The 21,385-nt window shown below is 43.7% G+C and overlaps 6 protein-coding genes across 7 annotated transcripts; 3 read left to right on the forward strand and 3 right to left on the reverse strand.

Annotated features, from left to right (window-relative positions):
- Positions 1-161: 161 nt before the first annotated feature.
- Positions 162-5,037, reverse strand: LOC117784987 (cleavage and polyadenylation specificity factor subunit 1). Its single transcript, XM_034622855.1, has 2 exons — positions 3,039-5,037; positions 162-2,882 (listed from the first exon to the last, which is right to left on the reverse strand). The coding sequence occupies exons 1-2, from the start codon at positions 4,923-4,925 to the stop codon at positions 393-395; spliced, it is 4,377 nt and encodes a 1,458-aa protein (XP_034478746.1). The 5' UTR covers positions 4,926-5,037; the 3' UTR covers positions 162-392.
- A 334-nt stretch (positions 5,038-5,371) lies between these two features.
- LOC117784530 (TP53-regulated inhibitor of apoptosis 1) lies at positions 5,372-6,116 on the forward strand. Its single transcript, XM_034622286.1, has 2 exons — positions 5,372-5,620; positions 5,686-6,116. The coding sequence occupies exons 1-2, from the start codon at positions 5,474-5,476 to the stop codon at positions 5,821-5,823; spliced, it is 285 nt and encodes a 94-aa protein (XP_034478177.1). The 5' UTR covers positions 5,372-5,473; the 3' UTR covers positions 5,824-6,116.
- A 443-nt stretch (positions 6,117-6,559) lies between these two features.
- Positions 6,560-7,881, reverse strand: LOC117784529 (complement component 1 Q subcomponent-binding protein, mitochondrial). Its single transcript, XM_034622285.1, has 2 exons — positions 7,593-7,881; positions 6,560-7,443 (listed from the first exon to the last, which is right to left on the reverse strand). Exons 1-2 carry the CDS (start codon positions 7,804-7,806, stop codon positions 6,857-6,859), a joined length of 801 nt encoding a protein of 266 aa, XP_034478176.1. The 5' UTR covers positions 7,807-7,881; the 3' UTR covers positions 6,560-6,856.
- Positions 7,882-8,374: 493 nt separating this feature from the next.
- On the forward strand, positions 8,375-9,917 carry LOC117784452 (rRNA N6-adenosine-methyltransferase ZCCHC4). Its single transcript, XM_034622193.1, has 3 exons — positions 8,375-8,800; positions 8,856-9,050; positions 9,104-9,917. Exons 1-3 carry the CDS (start codon positions 8,409-8,411, stop codon positions 9,849-9,851), a joined length of 1,335 nt encoding a protein of 444 aa, XP_034478084.1. The 5' UTR covers positions 8,375-8,408; the 3' UTR covers positions 9,852-9,917.
- Positions 9,887-10,901, reverse strand: LOC117784453 (protein transport protein Sec61 subunit beta). The gene is made up of 3 exons (XM_034622194.1): positions 10,752-10,901; positions 10,480-10,688; positions 9,887-10,398 (listed from the first exon to the last, which is right to left on the reverse strand). The coding sequence occupies exons 1-3, from the start codon at positions 10,752-10,754 to the stop codon at positions 10,311-10,313; spliced, it is 300 nt and encodes a 99-aa protein (XP_034478085.1). The 5' UTR covers positions 10,755-10,901; the 3' UTR covers positions 9,887-10,310.
- Positions 10,902-11,358: 457 nt separating this feature from the next.
- LOC117783311 (nucleolar protein dao-5) lies at positions 11,359-20,957 on the forward strand. 2 transcript variants are annotated; one of them, XM_034620664.1, is made up of 10 exons: positions 11,359-11,697; positions 11,769-11,945; positions 12,002-12,160; positions 12,222-12,536; positions 12,603-12,752; positions 12,830-13,108; positions 13,185-16,634; positions 16,737-16,823; positions 17,128-20,264; positions 20,328-20,957. In XM_034620664.1, exons 1-10 carry the CDS (start codon positions 11,643-11,645, stop codon positions 20,652-20,654), a joined length of 8,136 nt encoding a protein of 2,711 aa, XP_034476555.1. In that variant the 5' UTR covers positions 11,359-11,642; the 3' UTR covers positions 20,655-20,957. The 2 variants fall into 2 exon arrangements, with proteins under 2 accessions (XP_034476555.1, XP_034476556.1); XM_034620665.1 differs by lacking the exons at positions 12,830-13,108; positions 13,185-16,634.
- The last annotated feature ends 428 nt before the right edge of the window (positions 20,958-21,385 follow it).

Raw genomic sequence — 21,385 nt, forward strand, 5'->3', positions numbered from 1 at the left:
TACAAATACACACGATTCAAACGTGTCTAAGTAAAATATTCAATTGAATTTGTTTTATTTAATACAACATGACTAAGCTTTGAGTATATCTCATTGGGGAATCATCCAAATAGGACTTGTATGATCTGGAAAGAAATACTACATCAAAAAAACTCGTTGCATTTTTTTTTTGTTATAATATGTGTTTATATTTATAGAATATTTGACAAACTACAAATCGCTTTACTTAACAAATTATTTTGTTGCTACTACGATATTTGAAGTTGAACTAAGATGTAGATGGATGCAACTGGCGTAACTTAGTTAGAAATTAACTTACGAAGCTACAACTAGTGATTACTTTACAGACAAGGAGGATGAGGGAGCACCCGATAGGTATGGGGATGGTGTGTCTAGAAAACGGCGGAAAGACGTTCAATCTCCAGCAGATCGGCGAGAATTTCCTCGGTGCGTGTGCCAATCTTTTTGGCCACTTCGCCGCGCTCGGAGTGAGCGAGCAGGCGATAGGACCAAATTAATTCACCATCGATGATGCAGCGCGATGGATTGATGCCCATTTTCTTGACAGACTTGATGGTACGATACTCCTTGGGATTGAGGCCACACAAATGATCCTGATACGACAACAGCACATTCTGCAACATGAGGAATCGCCTGTAGACCTTCTCCGGCAGCGGCACACAGTAACCAATGGCTCCGTCCAATGTGCCGTAGAAGACCAAGTGTTTGTTCTCGTAGAGGAATGGCTGGCGCTGATGCAGACCACGCTGATGGCATTGGACACGGAACATGGTGTTGACGACCTGACCCAAATGATAGTCCGCCTTGCGCAACAGCTTCTGGCCACCCAGGGATTCGCGTGCCTCCGGCTGGTACATGAAGACAATAAGATTACGCTCGGCATCGGTCACCAGAAATCCCAGATTCGAGTTGTCCACCATGAACTCAATGCCAAACACTTCCATGGGATTGAAATCACGGGAGGCGAGCGACAGGGTGCGATACTCCTCCTGGAAGCGGAGTAAACTGATCGATTTATAGACATCCGCAATGAAGATCAGCGACTTGACGGTGATTATCTGATGCACATAGATGTTGGTGTCAATGAAGGCAACGCCAATGAGATCCCCATCGCGCAGCTGCCAGATGTAGATCTTCTGACCCAGTCCCGTCACGAGGAAACCAACCACATCGGAGATGGCAGAGACGGGTCCCTTTTGCTCCTTCTTGAATACCTCCTTAAGCTTGAACTTGGTCATGGGCTTGCCCGGCTCCGGCACCACCTCGATAATGTCATAGATATGGATATTGCCTCGACTGGTGATGTCCTCGCTGTAGTTGAAGTTGGTGCCAATGCACAGATACTCCTTCAATCCGGAGCGCGTGCCCTCGTACGAGAGTTTGACTATTTTGAAGGCGGTCACATGTTCCCAGGGCTCGAATTGTATGGACGCATCCGGAACAATCTCCCAAGTCTCTGGTGAGATGAGCACCATATCAAACTGTGAACCAATTGGATAAATGAAACGCTCGCCGCGACTCTCCTCGGACAGCTCCTTGTCCTCGCCATTGAAGCGATAGTATTTGGTCATTGGCTCCTCCTTCTGCGTGATGAGACAATAGACGCGATTCTCTCGATGATAAACCAGCTGCCTGGGCGTACAACGCAGTGGAACCTTGCGCACTGGCCACGCTGCATCGTAGCTGAGATAGCTGGGCAGCACCGAGATCTTCAGCTCGTAGGTGGTGTCGAAATAGAGGAAACCATGCGGAATATTCACATTGTTGAAGGCGGCAAAGCTGCGGACATCGGCATTGCCCAGCAGACGATGGATGCGCAGTTCTCCGCGAGACGTGAGGAAGACAAAGCACGGATTCACGCCACACACCATCATCCCGGAGAGACCGCCCACGTTGGAAAAGTAACGCAACTTCTGCACGTATTTTGGTTGCATGTTGTAGGATTCGGCCTCCTCGTTGTCCTCGTTCCCATCGCCGTCCAGTTCGATGTGCGTGGGCTGCTGATCCAGCAGATGCAGTTGCTCCAGCTTGCGAAAGCGTATCTTGAGATGGCCCTTGGCATAGCGAAACACCTGATAGATGAGCAGCTCCAGACGTGTGCGCACCATCAGCAGCGGACGTTCGCCATGCTGTCCCAATCCCACCAGGCTCAGCTCCAGCGGCAGGGGGGAATTCGCATGCTGGGGCATGCAGGCGTGCAGAATGCCCGCCTTGGAGTTCTCCTGCGTCAGGGAGATGGGCACAAACTCCATGGCATCGGTTAGGACGAGGGCACCATTGCCCACATCGTTGACCAGATAGACAAGCTTCATGTCCGGCATGGAATAGATCTCCAGCGTGCCACTTTGTCGTGCCACAACCAACCAATAACTGGGTTTCGCCTGCACCAGTTGTCGTCGCCACCAGTCTGAGTTCTTCTGCTTGGATTGCTTGGCCAGATCGGCCATGCTGTTCAGCTTGAAGGCATTTCCCGCATCCCCATACAGCAGATCCTCCTCGTCCTCCACCTTCATGTGCGGCTCAGCCTTCATGTAGCCGCCAAAGCTATTGGCAAATCCACTGCCCGCATTTCCAGTCAAATTGAGCACATCGTCCGCCTTGCAGGTGAATAACCCAGACAGATCCTTGTAGGCAGCGATTGCCACCACCGCTGGGGAGCTGCTGATCGTATGCTTGTTGATCGCCAGTCGAGGTGTTCCACGTGTCTCGCGCAGCGCCAGCGTTATCACCTGGCCATTGAGCACTCGCAGACACACATAGGGATCGGCTATGGACACCTGCACCACCGGAGAGCCCACATCAATGGGCACATTCTGGATGAGGCGTGTGCCCTGCAGCAATCGCACATGCCTCGTGGTAATCTGTGAAACGAAGGGATTGGATAATTAAATCATCAGAAACATAACAGAATTTTTACAAACGGATTTCCTGCAGGAATTTAACCGAAGAATTCCAAATAAAGGAAATCGGTTAAAATTTAACAAAGTTATAAGAATTTTGAGTTTTTAAAAATATACCTGGACTATAAACCGTTGCTGGCCAAGATTGCCCACATATATGGTGGGCTGGTTGACAGTGAATCCGGTGTTCTCGATCTCATTGATCTCCTGGCCCGTCTGGAGCACCAGAGTCGAGGATCTTTGCGAGAGTAGCATGAAATCATGCTGTTCCTGGCGTGCCGTTGTCGTCTTCCGTGTGGCATCATCAAACACTGTCCACACGTCCAGACAGCCGTCCAGCTCAAAGCTAGTAATGATCTGTGGATTGATGCAGTTCACAAAGACGGAGAGGGCACCATTCTTGCTGTGTCCCGTGGCGGCGACCAGTTCAATCTTCAGCTCGTTGAGGGACTCGGCATGGGGACGCAGTGTGGTGCCATCCTCCTCGAATTCGACCCGTTCGCCGGCACACATGTAATTGATGGGCGCCACATTGATGAGACTGTCGCAGACCTCGAAGATGAACTTGCGCAACTGCAGCACGGAGGCCTTTGCGCCGGAGCCATACACCTCGAGCTCCTCGTCTTCGATGCGACGGGACTTGGACTGTGGCGGCGCATCATGTTGCTCCACATCGTAGACCTGTTCGTCCTCCATTTGCTGTGATGGCTGCTCAATTGCCTGCTGCTCCACAGCAGCCTCCACATCGTCCAGTGTTATAACCGTGCTCTGATCCTCCTCGGTAAAGTGCAACAGCAAGGAATTGCCCAAACGGGAGCCCAGAAATATATACTCGGAGTGGCAGACACAAATGCAGCTGGTCAGCACACTGGCTGCCGCCTTGTGGAAGTGAAAGTTGCGCACAGTTCGCATCGAGTCCACGCAGAGTGTGAGCACATAGAGATCTCCAGTGCGCAGTGAGATTACCAGCTTATCCACATCGATGAAGGCAAAGTTAGCACAGTCCAAGCTGATGCTGACGCCGTCCTGTGGCTTCAGTGGGAAACTGGTGCTATTGTCCGCCGAGCTGTTGAGACTGACGCCATACGGAGGCACACTCTGATTCAGATAGATCACTGCATTGACGGTCATCACCAGGCAGCCGCCAATGGGTTTCTGTATGGGAAAGACCTGCAGGCAATCGTAGGGCAGACTGTTCACCGTCCAGATGATGGGATGCACACGCTGCTGGATATTTAGCGAGATGGCCACCAGGACACAGGTGTCGGAGCGCACCTTAATGCGACCGGCACAGGTGCGAACCGGTTCGTAGAGTATAAGCAGCGTTGGCTCATAGTAGCCATGCAGAAACTGTATGTCGAGCACATTGTCCAGCTTCTCGTCCAGATCGGCCAACGCAATCAGATAGGAGGCCATGATGGGAGTGCGTGTGACCAGCGCTGTGGGCGCCTTCTTGATGGGCTTCACATCGGCCAGCTCGATCTCGTCGAGGCTGTTGTCCTTGCGAAATGGAAGCACCACCAGACGCTTGCCATAGACCAACATGACGGCACAACGTGCATCCGGGTCCACACGCACCACGGGCACATGATAGTGTCCCGTCCAGCCCCCTCGTATGTCATCCTCCTCGAAGTAGTGCAGGGATAGCGTCTTCAGCGTTTGCGTATCTCCATCCAGCTGCAGCACCGACAGCTTTGCATCCTTAAAACTGATCAGCAGCGCATCCCGCATCGCTCCCGCCAATGAAACACTTTGCAACGACATCACATTCCCATACAGGGTATAGCTGGCGAGGCACTCGAGACGCATTTTGGGCGCCAATCGCATTTCGTTGGGATTCAGCTTTTGGCGCTGCACTGCATCCACGTTGGGCGCAATGCGGTATACCTTGAGCACATTGGCGCCGGCGACAACTAAATTCTCCTCGAGATTGTTGAAGAAGCGGCACGAAATGGCGAACTCAATCGCCGTGGCCGCGTGTGTCTGTTTGCACATGGAGAACATCTTGGCGGGATATTAATTAACAATTAATTAACAATTCAATTACTTAAAACATTTTCTTTTTCCACTATAAAAACCACAACAAGAAGAAGAGCGCTGCCGGCGTTGTTTACATCTGTTTTTACATCTGCAGCAGAGCATCAAGACTAAAACTATCGGCGTTGCTATCGATAGAAACACAATCACGGCTGCCACCTTATGAAAATGCTTCTTTAAAAAAGTGTACCAACTTTTTATACAATTTTTAATTAACCCTTTGAAAGCAAAAATTAAACTCGTTAATACTTAATTCATTTAGCTAAGATCATAGTTAGATTTACAATAAATAATTTTTTATAATTAATCATAAGCATGCATATTCAATGTACCCATGGATTAAAATGTACCAATTTTGATACAAATGTACCAAGGGTGGTTGTTGCTGATAAAAAAAATATCGGTTATCAGTATATTGAAACGTTATCGGAAATCTTTCTGCGGCCAGCGCACATTTTATTGGATTATTATTTAACAAATTTGCAAATTGTTAATTAAAGTTGTAAATCTACAGCATGAACAGTATTGGCGAAGATTGTAATGAGCTCAAGAAACAGTATGATGCATGTTTCAACAATTGGTTCTCCGAACGTTTTCTCAAAGGTCAAACCGATGATTCCGTGTGTGCGCCCATTTTCAAGGTTTATCAGGAATGCGTAAAGGTGGGAAAATGATAATCAATTTGGCCACATGTCTTTTTTTCTATAAAATAGCCTTTAACCCTTAGCGAGCCATGCGTGAGCAGAAAATTGAAATGCGTGAAATTGAAACGGATTACAGCACGGGCACTAATTACGACAGCAGCACAGGTGGGAGTGCGAGTGGGAGTGGCAGCAAACAGCAAGGCGGCCAAAGCAAAAGTTGACCACAAACACAAAAACAAATCACAGCAAGAACAACAAGCGAGCCTCACATTTGTAGCCAGCTTGAGGAATCTGTTGGAAGCGACGATTCAGTCCATCAACAGCGCCGGTTTAAACGCGGCTCCACAATCTAAAAGTAGAAATGCCACAAATGTATAATATAAATTAAAGTTATCTTAAGTTAAAACACAGAGCTAGAGTTATCAAAATGATTGTTACGGTAAAAGTTTGTAAATATATGTATCTGTTTTAATAAACATTTAACAAATTTGATTGTTATCTAAATATACTTAAATGCTGGAGTCTTGCACTGTTACTAGAGAGTAAACAATTGTATGTTTACAATTTAAATAAATCTTGTGAATCCCAAAAGCTCTTATCACAGCCAGCACCTTTAGGTCAGGTTCTTCCCGGCAGATGGACTTTTTTACTGATACTAAGAGTAAAGTACATATACATCAAGATCTATAAAAGCAGATGAAAAGTCTACTTAGCTCACAAACGTAAAATAAAGTTTCAATAGCCAACATGCAGTTCCTGTCTACGCTTCTGATGTTCCTGCTGGTTGTCTGCGCAACTTGCATGCAACTGATAAACGCTGAACCCTTCAATTCCCATTCCGGATTGGGTGGACACAGTCGACCACAAACACTGCCGCCCAACAGGCCACAGGCGCCAAATTTTGGACCCTCACGTTGGTAAACCAACATCAGGATAAAGACAACTGACAAATATATATATATGTAAATGTTTATACAAGTAATAAATACAATTGAGTTGAACAAAATGTGTTGTATTTTCACTTATTTAAGCATATGCTCTTTTCATAGTCAAAACATAAACATATGTTTCGGGTTTATCAATATTTTGACTTAAAATCTATGTGGATTCGAGAGCAAACTGACTAAAAACACAAACGATCAAAAACGTTTCCAGTCCAAATGCTATCAAATGGTGTAAAGTGTATTTGCTGCTGAAGGAATCTTAAAAATCTACACAACTGTTGTCTTAAACTTAGAAACAAAGATTGGCCTTTTACTTTCCGCCAGCGGTGAACTTGGACAGCTTTTCCAGCAGGCCAATGTAAGAGGTGTGCTCGTGAGCGGTGGCCAGATCGGATAGTTTCTCAACAAACTCATTGCTGACACCCTTCTCCTCCAGCAGATTCATGAGAAGATCATACAAGTAGCCATCGAGAACATCGCCAGCAACAGCATAGATTTTGTCATTCCACTCGCCTTCATAGATGGACATTTCATCAATGGAAAAGACATCGTTGTATTCACCCTCCTGGGCCTCTCCTTGCAAGTAGGAGCAGGTAAAGGACAATGTCGAGCTGCCCTTGACAATGTCCACCTCAAATTGAGGCTTGCTGCGCATCTCTCCCAATTCTGGCTTGTCGGCATTGGGATTGATCTCGGGCTCCTCCTCGCTGTCCACAGTGTGATTCACATTGAAGCTGATGACAATCTTCTCCTTGTCCGTCTGCTTGGTTAACTCCACATCGGCGCCAGTTAATTTCACACTGAATCCGTCCAAAGTGCTGGGAACAGTTTTGCCCTTTTGCACCTTGCGCTCGGCAACGATTTCCTCGGTCAGGAACTCGACCAGCTCACGTTCACCTATTAATATAAACAATTTCATTCAAAGATTTCCTTTTTATGTTTCTGGATTTCATCAGCAGCATGTTTTTGAGGTTATGTAATAATGGAGTAACACACTCCAAACTGGCAAATAGGTAGAAAGTAACTACTCTCAATGAGAAACTCACCCTTGGTGTGTACATTGCATCCACAGGTGCAGTTGATGCTCGGCTTGTGCACATTCAGCACAGTAACGTGGTCGTTGCCTCCTCCTGCTCCGATTGTCGCCGGCTTTTTCGTCATGTGCCACAAGCTGCGGGTGAAATCACGTTTGCCCAATGCACCAGTAGTCGAGCTGGCCAGGCTGGCAAAACGCAAAGTTGCATTCTTCAAACTGTTCATCTTGTTATATAATGTATAAATTCCTTTATGAAAATTAATAGAAAATGTGCTGCTGCCGCTTTGTGTGTTGCAACTTGCAAGTCGATTTCGATATCATCTATATTTTTCTATCGATAAGCGCAATTGCGTTAATTTGCTTGGTCGACTTCGCTATTTATATATCGATAAGCGTTTTTTTCCAGTGAATATTGTCACATCACTGATAAAAATTAAAAATTTAAAAACGGAAAAAACTCAATATAAAATTAATAAATTTGATGAAAGTTTAAAATTCAAAATTAGAAGAAACTAAGATTAACATTTTAATGGAAGTTTGCAGTTCGTCAGCTCTCGGGAAGAAAAGTTAGAAAATTTAAGTAAAAAAAAAATTTTTTAAATCGAGAAAATTCTAACAAAAACTCTGCAAAAATTTAAAAAATTTTGGCTTTAAAAAATTAAAAATGTAAGAAATGGTACAATATTGTAAAATATCTTTTTTCGGAAATGTACTTTTTTTTTTAGGTACAAAAAATCAAACCAGATCAGAAATTTTTACTGGATGGGCAGCTCTCGGTTTACAAGTACAAATAAAATGTGCGCTGCCGGTCAGTTAAAACAAACAAATGAATGAAAACATCAAAGAAAAACTTCTTCTGGAGGTGGAAGATGACGATGCCGATGCAGCGGATCAGCATCCCAGTTGCCCGCATGGTCCCACAGTGCTATTCTATCGGCAAAGTGAAACACCTAACGATGGTTTCTACGCCTGCTCCGCTCATCGCAATCCCAAATTGTGTGATTTCCGCATGAACCGAATTCAGTGGAAGGGCAACAAGTTTAAAAGGTTGTCAGGTGCTGTCGCTTTTCCGAAGGCAAAGTGTCTTGCCAACGATCCTGATCCTGATCCCACGAACCACCTTGAAGCGCTTTCGCAGGATGATGTCCATGCTCAGTACTTTTTTGATGAGAAAGCTTTGCATTTCTTTGCGGATCAGTGTGAAGCATTAAGGATTGAGTAGGTCTACTATAGTTACTATATACTTATATATTACAATTCAACTCTTTTCCAGTAAAGTGATATGCATGGGCGCGCCACGCCTACACTTTCACCTGCGACGTATTCAGAAGATGAAAAGCTTTTTACTTGACTTTGATGAGAGATTCGGAAACTACCTAAGTCCGCAGGAATTCTGCTTATACAACATGTGCAATAATCACTTTTTCTATGATCGCCAACCTTTTGAGTTGTTCCTCAAATGCCAAAGGTGAGTTTCCTGCCTGCAGCTGAAATTCAAAAACTAATTCCTACTGTTTGCAGCAATGAACGCGTTTTAATTGTGACGGATCCGCCATTTGGATGTCGAACCGAGCTTATTGCACATACGCTTCGATCTCTGATGCGTCTGCATAATCGCATCAACGGACTGCCCCTCACTCCGCTGCCCGTATTCTGGGTATATCCTTACTACATGGCCAACTATATAAAGCAGGATATGCCGGAGCTTCAAGTCTGCGACTATAAGCTTAATTACACCAACCATAGTCGATATACGAATGTGGGCGCCTCCCGTCGATCCTATGGCTCACCAGTGCGGGTCTTTACCAACGTGCCACTTGATCTGCTGCAGCTGCAGTCAACAGAAGGCTACAAATACTGCGAAAAGTGTCAGCGGTATACGGCGGAGGAGAATGTCCACTGCGATCGCTGCAACAACTGCTGCTCTCAGAATGGACAAACCTACAGGCACTGCTCCAACTGTGATATGTGCGTTAAACCCAATTATGTGCACTGCTCCAACTGCCGACGCTGCAGTCAACGTGAGGGTCATGTCTGTCAGCTGTATCAGTCCAAGCAGCACTGCTGGCTGTGTGGTCAACGTGGGCACATTGAAACCAACTGCGGAGTCTGGTTACAGCTGAAGCGCACAAATCGAAAGAAGAACCGGACACTTGGCTGCCTTATTTGTGGCCAAAATCACAGTGAGCGCAAGTGCAAACTTCGCAGCAGATACTTCAAGGAGTCGCAGTTCATGGGACAAACCTCGATAGCAGTGCGTAAACATTAACTATCAACTAATTCAAATTTGTTTAAAATACACGATTTACATTTTTACACATTTTTTAATACCAAATTCATTTTGTTGCTTAACGCTTTTGAATTGCGTCCATAAGACGCGAAATGACCACCATAAATTGTGGAATGGATTATCTGCCACAAAACTTGATTAGTTTTGTAGCAAAGAAGTCGATAGATAGCAAATTTTGACAAATTATTTTGTATAAAGTTTAGTTTATCATTTAACGACGGGTAACTTAAGCTTAGACAATAATTAATTTCAAGTGGAAAACACCAATGCCTCAACTAACGGAATGCAGATACAACAGCGACAATTTCGACTGTTCATTTGTTGTTGTTGTTGTTGTTGTTGTTTGGGCCACTGTTGGTATGAAATCTGGTGACGTTGACAATTGGGTCGCGCCGCGTTCGTTGAGGTGAAAGTATTTATTTGCTACGATGAAAATGTCTAAGAACGGTTGTATTTGCCCCAAATGTGCAGCATGAAGACAGAGGCGATGAAGAGCAGCGACATTACCAAAACTGGAACTGGTCCACTATAAAAATTGTCGGTAGAAGAGAGAGGGGGAAAAATAAATATAATTAGCCGACGCAATTATTTCAGCTAGTGTGCTTACACTTTAATGCCGGGGGAATCGTCTGTGTAGAAACGCCACATGCCACCAGTGCCAGCTCCACCTGGAGCGCGACTCCTGGCCGCCGTTGTTGTTGTCGTCTTTCGCTGCTTCAATGTGCTGCCGCCGCCAGCGCCTGCGCTACGTGGCGCCGACAATTTGCTGGGCGAGCGTGAACCGCTGCCAACGGATGTGGAACTTGCAGGAGCAGGCTTTAATAAGTAAATACAATTTGATTGTAATTGTTTTTTGCGTAAATACAACTTTCAACTTACCATTTTAATTTATATGTCTAATTTTAATTAACAGCAAATGTGCACTAAGTTCGTGAGTTCTGCGTGCTGACCTGGAAAGTGTTGAATGCGTTGAAATCAATTTGACGTATCTTCGTGTTGGTTTCGTGTTCCACGTCACCTGCCATTCGCGTTGAAGCGTTTACATGACAGCGACTAGTCGATAGCTTCTAACCAACTCGATAATTATATTAAATATACCAGAATATCTGGTAGTTAATAAATACTGAATTACAACGAAATGCAAATTTAAAAACGCAATAACTTTGCAATAAGTTAATAAATTGATGGAAATTCAAAATTTGAAATAAAATAAAATTAAGCAAAAATTTTAATAATGGTTTAAAGTTCGTCACCCCAAAGGGAGAGAAGTTATAAATTTAATTCTAAAAAAATATTAACAATTGCAGAAAATTCTATATATATAAATTATACATTTTAGCTTCAAAATTACGAAATTGTCTACAAAAGGCACATTAAAATACAATTTTTAAGTTACCAATTTTGACATTGTACCCAATGTAGTGCATGCTGCCAGATCGCAATATTTTGCTTGGTGGCAACTTTTGGGCCAAAACAGTGCTTCCACACCAGTGTTGCAATTCTATCGCATCGCAGAAAAGTATTTCATGTACGACTATTTTAAAGTTTTTATTTAATTTTTAGAGCAGTGTTTTATATGCGACGTATAATATTGTGCTAAGTATGTAAATAAATACTGTATTTTTTTGATGCACAAGTTCCTAGATTGGTGCGCCATTGATGTAATGGTGTTCAAATTGATACTAAAAGCCGATTAGCAACGCAGCCAATTACAAAAGTTAAAGCTGTGGAAAAAGAGGAAACCATAATAAAAATACAAAATAAAATAACATGGAGGATATAGAAATAGAATATCTTGATGAGTACAAGGATTTGGTGCTGCCAGGTAAGATACTAATTTCACAATCCATGTTAATAATGTGTTAATATTTCACATACGTATTTTGTGATGCACAGGCATCAAAACAAGCGGCGAGGGTCGCGCGGCAACTGCGGCGTCTTCAGGCCAAGCGATGTCGCGTCTGCCACAACGCAGACGCACTTCGTCGGACTCGAGTAGCTCTTCTATAGATCCTGATATTTTTCAAAAACTATTTGATGGCAAGCTATTTGACGACGAACTGCTTAATGAATGTGAGTAAACAAACAGCATTTTATTTTTTGTTGTTGTAATAATCTCATTTAAACAGGCGGCTCTAGTACTAAAGGTGTACTTCGGCGTAGTTTAAGCTCTTCATCAAGTGATTCTAATGATGCTCTGGATGCCTTGTATAATCGACAAAACAGCAGAAAAATCAAGACAAAACGCCGCGAACGCCTAGAATCTTATGACTCCCTCGATGATTTGGGTAAGTTGTTAAAAATATAGCAAATTTCATTGTTTGTTTATTAATGCACTCTTCTTTTTAGGGGATGCACTGATGGGCTCAAGCCGTTTACTTTCGCTGCCCAAAAGTTTTGCCTCAAAAAAGGCACAGAACTCCCAAAGAGTCACAAGCGTTGTTAAATCCAAAAGTGCCGAGAACAGGACAACTGTGAACAAACCCAGCTCCTCTTCCGCAATAAGTGCAAAGCCAAATGCCTCTAGAGCTAATAACGGTAGCAGTAGCAGCAGTTCGTCAAACCATCAACTGCAAGTGAATAGGAAGAAAGCTGTGACTATTATACAAGCGTCAAAACCGGATTTGAAACCAGGCAAACATGAACCTAAAATGGATCCATTGCGTAAGTTTTCTTCACTAACATTAAAAGATACATTAAATTCAATTCACTTTCCTTCTACTCGAACAGATTTGCAAGACTTTGCAGATGACTCGGATAGCGATTCATCGTATGAATACGAATCGGATTATTATGGCGACTCGGATGAGGATGAAAGTGTTGGGCCAAAGCAGATAATTGACATATCAACGGATACGAGTGCAACACCATCGGTGACGGGTAAGTCATCTTTAAACAACTTGTTGATACTGCCAACCCTCTGATTATATTTATAATGTGCGTCACAAACCGTGTAGACACTGTGACACCTGTTGTTTCCGAGGACGAGGGACACCAACAGCTTGAGCAGCAGCAGCAACAACAACAACACAAACACCAACTCTCTCCGAATGACAAAAACGATCTTCTGCAATCGTATTTGAATAATCTGAGTTGCGCTGAGACACCACCTTCAAATCATAAATACAAATGTTTAGCTAAGAAATCGCGTTCACATGAAAAACATAAGGATCCGACATCATCGAGCAAAGCACACGAACAGGTTAATGAGTCCACTAACCAAACGCTGGAAGAGGGTAAGTTTTTCCAAATAACTTTTAATAATTGCCAAATTTCACATTTATCATTTATTGTTTCGCTTTGACATTTCAGGCAAAAGACAGAATGACGAACTGGAACCCAAACCCTCGAGCAGCAGGGACAAATTGTTAGGCCCTGATTATGCGGATTTTAACCTTGCCTACGAATCCGTGGAGCGTTTAAGTCTTAAACTTGCCAAGCAAATAATTAACATTGATACGGAGCGCTCCATTGAATTTGAAAAACTTTCGGGCTCCAAGAAGCGCAGCAATTCCTCCTCTAAACTGATGGGCATAAGAGGTGGTTCCCTGTCCAGCAGTCATGTTCGCAAGCTCACTTACTCCAACGAAGCATTGGATGACAAGGCGCCGCACAATAATAAATTGCGTCGAACTAAAAGCGAATGCGGGCCTTCCAAACAAAACCGCGGTCGACAGTCAGACGAGAGAATCTCCTTGGCAGAGGAACACAGCAAATGTAGTCTGATGTCGCCTTTAAGGAAGAGAACCTCCACCGCAGAAGAACGGAGCAAGAGCAAGTCGCAAACGCCAAAGAAAATACCAGACACAACAGAGCTTAAGCCGCCTACTACTGAGAGTAAAATAAAAGCGAAAGCCAAAGGACCAGTTAAGAAAAAAAGAAAAATTGGCAGACCACGAAAGAAGTTAGATTTGATCAAAAATTTGAATCCATTGAAAAAAACAGTCTCCAAAAATGCCGATAACAAAAGTGACCAAATAATCGAAAATGAAAAGTCAAATGATGAATCAAAAATTGAAAAGTCATTGCAAGAAGAAGCAGATACTCGGGGTGATCAAATTAAGGAGACAGCTTATTTAGATTTAAATATTCCTGATGAAAATCAAAATAAATCGCCTTTAAAATACACTTCAACTGAAGACAAGCACGTGGAAAGGAAAGAAACCCTGAAAGAGGATACAAATTTAGTTTCAGAACCCGACACACCCTGTGAAGCGCCATCTTTGACGGAAATCCCATCTGCAGTGTCCCTCAGTGAATTGACTACAGAGGAAACAGAGTTGCATGATGATATTGAAACAAAAATGACGGCGAATTCTGAAAAAACTGGAGAAACGTCAACTTTGGATAAAAGTGCTGAGCAGAGTAATAAGGAACTAAGTGTTGATACCAGTGTTGAACAATGCATTAACAAATGCAGTGAAAAAGCTGAAAAAAATTCAAATGTCACTGAAATTGAAGACAAACACGAAACTACTGCTGAAAAGATGGAAATAGATGATGTGGTAGCAATCAACGAAGATCACGTTAAAAACACTGAAGAACCTAAGCGGAAACTTGAGGCGGAAATCTGTTATCCAGTTGCATCTGATAAGGAACTGTCGGAAGAAAAAGACAAGGATATTGAGCTTTCTGCAATAAAGCATGCAACTGAACCAATAGAAGAAAAACCGAAAATGCGTAGGTTAAATGCAGACAAACGGTTGGCTCTGCAATCAGCCATGGCCAATTCGATTATGGAGAACATAACAGAGAAGTCTTCTGTCGAAAGCGAACCCTGTGTGAATAAAAAGAAAAGAACAGGCGAGAAAAACAAAGTGGAGCAGGAGGGCCCTGAAATAAATAAACAAGATAAATCAGATATAACTGAAAGCAGAACTCCCAGTAGGGATAAATTATTGGCTAAAATCACACCACGAAGTCAAAAGCAAAAGTCGATTATTTCCAGATCCTCAACAAAGCAAAAAGCGACATCATCAATAGTATTAAATGAATCCAGTCTGGACTTAAACAAAGAGGATGTTTCCAGTGATAATTCAATAGCTCCAGTGATGCCATCTCCACCTGAAGAACAGTCAACCAATGATCATACTGTTGACACAACAAATGAGGATAATACCAGTGATAAGACAATGCCTCAAGAAATCTCATCCCCCACTGAAGAACAGCCAACAAATGATAATGAAACTCCTGGTGTAGAAACCCAGGATTCAACAAATACTCCAGAATCTGATAATGTTAAGACAAATTCTTCAACTGAAAAGAGGAATCTTAGATCTAAGAAAAATCCAAAAAAAGCAGAGTTGACAATTCAGAACGAAGATGCTGACGGAAAGAAACCAATCCCATCTCCATCCGAAAAGGAGTCTACTACTGACAGTGTAGAAAACCCAGCGTCTGTAGAGTCTACAGAATCGAATGACAATAAGAACAAGTCTTCAACTGAAAGAAAATCGCGCAGAATCAAACAGAAATCCAAAGTTGAGAACTTGTCAAACTCGACACCAAAATCGGAGGATTCCCAAATGCTTGAAATTGTCGCAGACAACTCTGAGGACCAGACAGTCGTTTCTGAAGTTAAGGAGATAAATGATAAACCCGAATTAGAAAACGTCCAGAATATGGAATCATTTAAACCTAAATTAGAAAACGAAACTCACAAATCGACAACAGTTGAGGAAAGTAATGAGAAACAAGGTAAAAATGTGGAAGAGAGTCAGAAGATTGATGAGGAGAAGGACGCATCACATCAGGACAACAAAGAAGCGATTATATTAAAACAACGTTACCCTATAAAACGAAATATTCGAGATCTGATACAAGAATCTACCGAGATAGAAGGTCGAACCACACGATCCAGATCGGCTACGCCATCGACGCGCCTTAGAAATCGAGATACGGAACTCGTAGAGAACCCACAAATTATGAAGAGCAATAAAAAAATACGGGCTGCCAAAGCGATCAGCTTCCCGGAATCGACGATGGTTACTCCAAAACATAAAGAACGTACCATTAAGTTGCAAAAGGAAACGAATTCTATTGAAGAAAAGGCCACCTCGACTACAGCAGATCCAAAATCAGAGAAAGCAACGGAGAATCCAGGGGAATCTAACGAATCTATAATCACAGAGAAACCTACTCCCAAGGTTGCAAAGAAGGAAAAGCATCGAATTGAATCTAAGAAGAGCAAACAAGCAACTTGCACTGAATCTGAGACAGAGGTGTTTCCTGATGCAGACATTTCAACGCCTATAAAATCTGGGGCTCCAAGCACGCCCAGCACAAGCTCCTCAAGAAGTTCAACCCGTAAGCTGCGGGTTTTGATAAAAAAACCCGCACCACAAGATTCCCCAATAAATTTGAGCCTTGAGCAAGAGGAGCACGTGGAAGAGGCTAAACACAATTCATTCGAATTTAAGGAAGACCCAGATTCAACTGACAAAGATGCTCAAATTGATAAGAAAAGGGCACCTTCAACTAAGATGGAGGAGGATTCCAATGCAGAAGATGATGACGTTGATGTAGAATCCTTGGAATCCGAATTTTCGCAGACAGAGGGTTCACATCCAACTGAATCAGAGACTGACAAAAAACCAAATAATGAGCTTATGGAGGAAATAGCAGGCAAGGATCAGCACCATAAGGAGAAGCCAGAAAGAGATCTAATTAAGAATTCAAGTGCTGCAGAAACAACAGGTGTCACAATAAGTTGCGAAAACAACAGCAGTGATGAGCGAAAAGCGGAAGACTCCCTGCCAGATGGTTAATAGCTATTACTATAATACTATCCATTTCCAATTTACCATTCAACAATGTCACCCTTTTACTAATATTTCACTTTCAATCTATTCTTTGTTTATATAGGAAACAAACACAAGCAAGTGATGCAGACGAAGCTATCTATGGCACCACCAGCAACGCCTAATCGGGAACTAGCCACTGGAAAAGCGGGTGAGTTTCTTCAGTATAACATGAAAGGAATAAATTTTTGGGACCAATTAAAATTAGTTCAATTAAAAAAAAGATTGCAAAATATAATTAAAAATTAACAACTTATTTATATTTATAGGGACAGACTAACTAAAGCTAACTAAACAGTATAAAAATAAAAGAAGAAAAACTAAAAGCTTAAAGAAGTAGAAAAATTATTTTGTGACTAGTACAATAGTTTTGTAAAGATATCCTTGTACTATTGAGATATAAGATAACCAAATTAAAAATTAAACAATCAGTAATGTATGCGAATCTTTTTCAGTGTTGCGTCGTCACGGAAAGGCAAATGATAAGGATTTGCAGCCGGAGCAAAAGAGGCGCAAGCTTGAAGGACACTTTGTAGAATTAAAGCCTAAGACTGATGACAAGAAGATGCCATCCGTGTCAGCCGTGATGTTGAAAGCTGGCAAGATCAATGCAGCAAAGAAATCCGTATCAATTGAATCGCCAAAAAAAGCGGAGGTAGTTCAAGGGTCGCCCGTGCTGGGCCGAAAACCAGAGGCACAGAAGACACCCGTCAAGTCCAGTTTATCATCGTTGCTCGATGGCAATCAGACTCCAACATTGAATAATTCTGTAATAATCACGAAAACTGCTGTGGGAATAACAACAGATCAGTTCAAGCCAAAAGAAGTGCCACTATCGAAGCCAACAACCAGCGGCATCAACATCTCCGTCTCAGTGGTTGCTGATGCTAATAAACAGGTGCAGACGTCACCCAAAAAGAACTTAACCCAGGCCGAGACTGTAAAGAAGTTGCTGACAATGAGTGTGACAAAAGGAACTACAGCCGGAACAGTTGAAGCCAAATCCCTGCCAGCTGTAGAAACCAGCAAGCAGACTAAGGCAAAGGCTGAAAAGCGAAGTACTCTACCCGCCCAGTTACCTGTGACCCAGGAGGAATCGAAGAGCATAGCGTTGCAGCCAGCCAAGAAAACGGAAAGGAGGAAAAAACCCACTAGCAAACTGGCAACAGCTAGCAATCCTGTGGAGGCAGCAGCTCCAAGTAAAGTCGAACCGATTGTGACAGCGACAACAGAAAGTTTGCCAATTGCAAAGCCCGACAAGAAGTTGGAATCCCAAAAAGTGTCTAGGAAATCGGTCAGCAAAGCCAAGTCAAAGGAATCGTTGGTAACAGCAACAGAAACAGCAGTGGAAACAGTTGCAGGAGCTGCTACAGTTGATCAGACTGCAACTACAGTCTCATCCTCTCGAGAATCTTCTAAAGAACGGGCAAAGCGCTCGGCACGTACTGTGAAACCTTCGCCCCGCTCAGTGGCTGCGATTCCCGCAACGCGTACCACCAGCATAGGAAGATTGGGGCCATCACCAGCACCACAACTGCCTCCGCTTCCACAACGGCAACCACGTAAGAGTCAAGCTCAGAAACTGGCAGCTGCCGAGACCCGGACTCAGACCCCGAACGCGTCTTCAACTCCTGCCACTGCTGCTATTCCTGCTCCGGTTCAGGCTGCCGTTGAGGCACCAGCAAAAGGAAGCAATTTCCGTAAGCGCAAGTTACCAACGCCATCTTCAGCAGAACCAACGATTGCGAAGCGTGCCAAGGAGTCAATTGCGTTTCCAGTGCGTATCACAGCTGCCTCCGCCGTGAATACGCCTGCCGCAGCAGTAGAATCTCCTGCAGCGAATGTGGCAAAGCAGAAGGAGCTGCGATTGGCGCCGCTAAAGCTGCGCAAGTGTCGCGTTCGCATTAATCGAAGTGTCATTAAGAACTGGCTGGCCAAACACCAACAACAACAACAGCCGAAACACAATGAGTCTCCTGCTCCTCCTCAGCTGGCGGCTGGAAGAGAAGAAACTGCACCTGCAACAAAGACAACGACAGCACAACATAAAACAGCTGTCATGTCGAAGCCATTGCCTGAGCCTCCTCTTCCTGTGCCTTTGCCCGTTCTGGAGGTCAAGCCGGAGCCGGAAGTCATGGATGTGCAGCAGGAGGAGATGACGCAACCAGAGGAAACGAATCGTTTGGAAGTAAATGTAGCCACGCCTTCACAGTTCTTGCAAGTTGTAGCGCCCATCCCCAGAGCCGTCAGTAATCCCGTTGCACACTTACGGAGTTCCGACAACAACAGCAGCGCAAACAACAGCAACAATCCAAGTGAAGTGCCTGCCTCGGGCAGTTCAAGTGATATCCAAACATTTGGCACAACAAGAATGTTTTCGTTTTTGTATCCTTCGCGCTACCAGCCAGCCCATGGCAATGTAGCACTCGAGTCCTGCTGTCCGAATCTGGATGGGCCAATGCTGGCCATTGATCCGACACGTTTGCACTCGAAGGTGGAGGTGCCAGTGCTGGAGTTGCCACAGTATATGGTCATAACGACCAAGATCATTTCGAAGCAGGAAAAGAATATACCGCAAAAGGTGCGTGCCAAGTATGAGCAAATGGCGGCCAAGGATGGACTTCCCTGTGTCGTGCAAACAATGCAGATGTCAACGCCATCATCGTCAGCTCCAACTCCAGCAGTTGTTGTAGGTGCAACAATAACAAAACCTGCTCCCTCCGTACCTCAAACTCATCCTGTTGTCAGTCATATTGAGCGAGTGAACAAACCATTGCCACGTGGTCCAATTGTGAGCAAGAAAGCGAATCCATCAGCTGCTGCCACATCAGCTGCAGTTGCTCCAACGGTGGCCAGTCCACCTGCTATATCCGATATATACCCGGGACTGTTGCAATTGCCTCCCGTTTGTCCAACGGATAAGATGCGCGTGGAGCTGCAGACTCGAGTTCAGCTCTTTGATGCCGTGCTCCAAGGTCTGGCCAAACGAGCTGCATCATTGACTGTGGCGGAGCGCCAGCGGGTCATTGAGAATATTGTCAGCACTAGCACATTGATGCCCATTGATGTGGATGTGGGCACCAAGCTGCTAGAGAACTACATTTGTTATCTGAACGCCTCTACGGATACCTTCACCGTGCCCGTGCCCGTGCCAAGAGTGCGTTCCATTATCACAACGAAATCATCAACGCCCGCAGTTGCTATACAAGCCAGGCAGCCAACTAAATCAAACTTGGTGAAGACAACTCAAGTAAAGCCCGTTGCAGCGGTCAGCAAGCCACCACAGGCAGCAATCAGTGGACAAAAAGTGCAGCAAGCAGGAGGAACAGCAGCAGGAGCAGCTGCAGGAGGAGCAGCTGCAGCAGGCGACTCATACAGACGACCCATATACGATAGGCATAGAAATATTATTGGCTATCAGTACAAAACAAAATACACTACGCAATATAACACACCAGCAGCCCGACCTTCCGACAAGTCGAGCAGCACCAGAAGCTCGTCGGGATCTGCAGTTGCAACGCAGCAGCCAACGCGTATAATGATGGCCCCAGCTGCCCGAATAGCTCCAGCTCCAAATGTAGCCAGCAACAAAGTGAGTTTTTATCTGATTAAATACGCTATACAGCATTATTTAACTATCCAACATTAATTGCAGCTCGCCGTGGTCAATGCAGTGGCATCGACACGTGCTGCACAGAGAGTGGGAACTGGCACTGTGATTCCATCGGCAGCTCAAAAGACTTATGCACCAAAAGCATCTCCAGTGGCTGATAATAATTCACCACGTGTTAGCGCACTTGGATCAAGAACATATCCTGCTGCAAGCAACACTGGTGGCTCGAATCGTAATGTGTTTATTGTAAACCAAATCCTGTCACAGCCGGAGGAATGCATCTTGCCAGATGGCGTTAGCACCACAAATGCAGTTGCCTTGGAAACTGAGATTAAGGGCGAAGTTGAGGATGCAGATGTCTTAATTTAAAATCATACTATTAATTGGGTACATAATTGTAGAATATACACAAGTTAAACTATAAAAAGTATTTTAAGTTACTTTACCATTGAATTTAGATAATTATTATTGATATTAATATTTGTTGGCTGTTTTTGTGGCGTTGAAAAACAAAGTACACTACAATTAATATACGCCATAAAGATGTAAAACATGTATTGTGAACTTTGAGGACAAGCTTGTTTATAATTAATTGCACTCAAATTTGAGTCACTTTCTGTAGTAATAAAAAAATGTATCTCGCTAGCCGATGATCTTATTTTGCGCCTGGTATTTCTGGGTAATTAATTAAAAGCATTTGGGCCAAATGAATTGGCTTGATTTAACAAACTCATACATTCAGTTTATTCTTATAATTAATGAAAAGTTATTTACGAACCGTTAGTTGCGCAACAATTTAAATATGCGCGCGTTACTTAGCAACAGGTTGGCAGCCCCCAACCTATAATTAATCAAGCTTTAAATTTGTGTATTTCGAAATAGACATTTAATTACCAACTAAAGATAATAATTAGTAGTGAAAATTTGCGTTTTCTATCAGATAAAATTAATTTTGCAATTAATTTATGCTTTTTAAACGGCGCAGAGCGCTTTGATGTCTCCAGTTCACATTGCTAGGGCTGCACTTGGAACATTTCAGGGCTGCAAGCAAACACTTGGCTGCTATAAATTAATGAAATAATTAAATTCAAATGCATGCA

Source organism: Drosophila innubila (genome assembly GCF_004354385.1).
Source record: "Drosophila innubila isolate TH190305 chromosome 2R unlocalized genomic scaffold, UK_Dinn_1.0 1_C_2R, whole genome shotgun sequence".
In the NCBI taxonomy this organism is placed as follows: domain Eukaryota; kingdom Metazoa; phylum Arthropoda; class Insecta; order Diptera; family Drosophilidae; genus Drosophila; species Drosophila innubila.

Bases quoted from the DNA above. Each gene is read 5' to 3' on its own strand.
- LOC117784987 (XM_034622855.1), bottom strand. From the start codon at position 4,925: ATGTTCTCCATGTGCAAACAGACACACGCGGCCACGGCGATTGAGTTC. The intron at 2,883-3,038 runs GTATATTTTTAA...TTCGTTTCACAG, and splicing joins AGCAACGGTTTATAGTCCAG to ATTACCACGAGGCATGTGCG.
- LOC117784530 (XM_034622286.1), top strand. From the start codon at position 5,474: ATGAACAGTATTGGCGAAGATTGTAATGAGCTCAAGAAACAGTATGAT. The intron at 5,621-5,685 runs GTGGGAAAATGA...TTTAACCCTTAG, and splicing joins TTTATCAGGAATGCGTAAAG to CGAGCCATGCGTGAGCAGAA.
- LOC117784529 (XM_034622285.1), bottom strand. From the start codon at position 7,806: ATGAACAGTTTGAAGAATGCAACTTTGCGTTTTGCCAGCCTGGCCAGC. The intron at 7,444-7,592 runs GTGAGTTTCTCA...TTATATTAATAG, and splicing joins ATGCAATGTACACACCAAGG to GTGAACGTGAGCTGGTCGAG.
- LOC117784452 (XM_034622193.1), top strand. From the start codon at position 8,409: ATGAATGAAAACATCAAAGAAAAACTTCTTCTGGAGGTGGAAGATGAC. The intron at 8,801-8,855 runs GTAGGTCTACTA...ACTCTTTTCCAG, and splicing joins TGTGAAGCATTAAGGATTGA to TAAAGTGATATGCATGGGCG. The intron at 9,051-9,103 runs GTGAGTTTCCTG...TACTGTTTGCAG, and splicing joins TTGTTCCTCAAATGCCAAAG to CAATGAACGCGTTTTAATTG.
- LOC117784453 (XM_034622194.1), bottom strand. The intron at 10,399-10,479 runs GTAAGCACACTA...CAATTTTTATAG, and splicing joins GATTCCCCCGGCATTAAAGT to TGGACCAGTTCCAGTTTTGG.
- LOC117783311 (XM_034620664.1), top strand. From the start codon at position 11,643: ATGGAGGATATAGAAATAGAATATCTTGATGAGTACAAGGATTTGGTG. The intron at 12,753-12,829 runs GTAAGTCATCTT...CAAACCGTGTAG, and splicing joins TGCAACACCATCGGTGACGG to ACACTGTGACACCTGTTGTT. The intron at 16,635-16,736 runs GTTAATAGCTAT...TTGTTTATATAG, and splicing joins GGAAGACTCCCTGCCAGATG to GAAACAAACACAAGCAAGTG.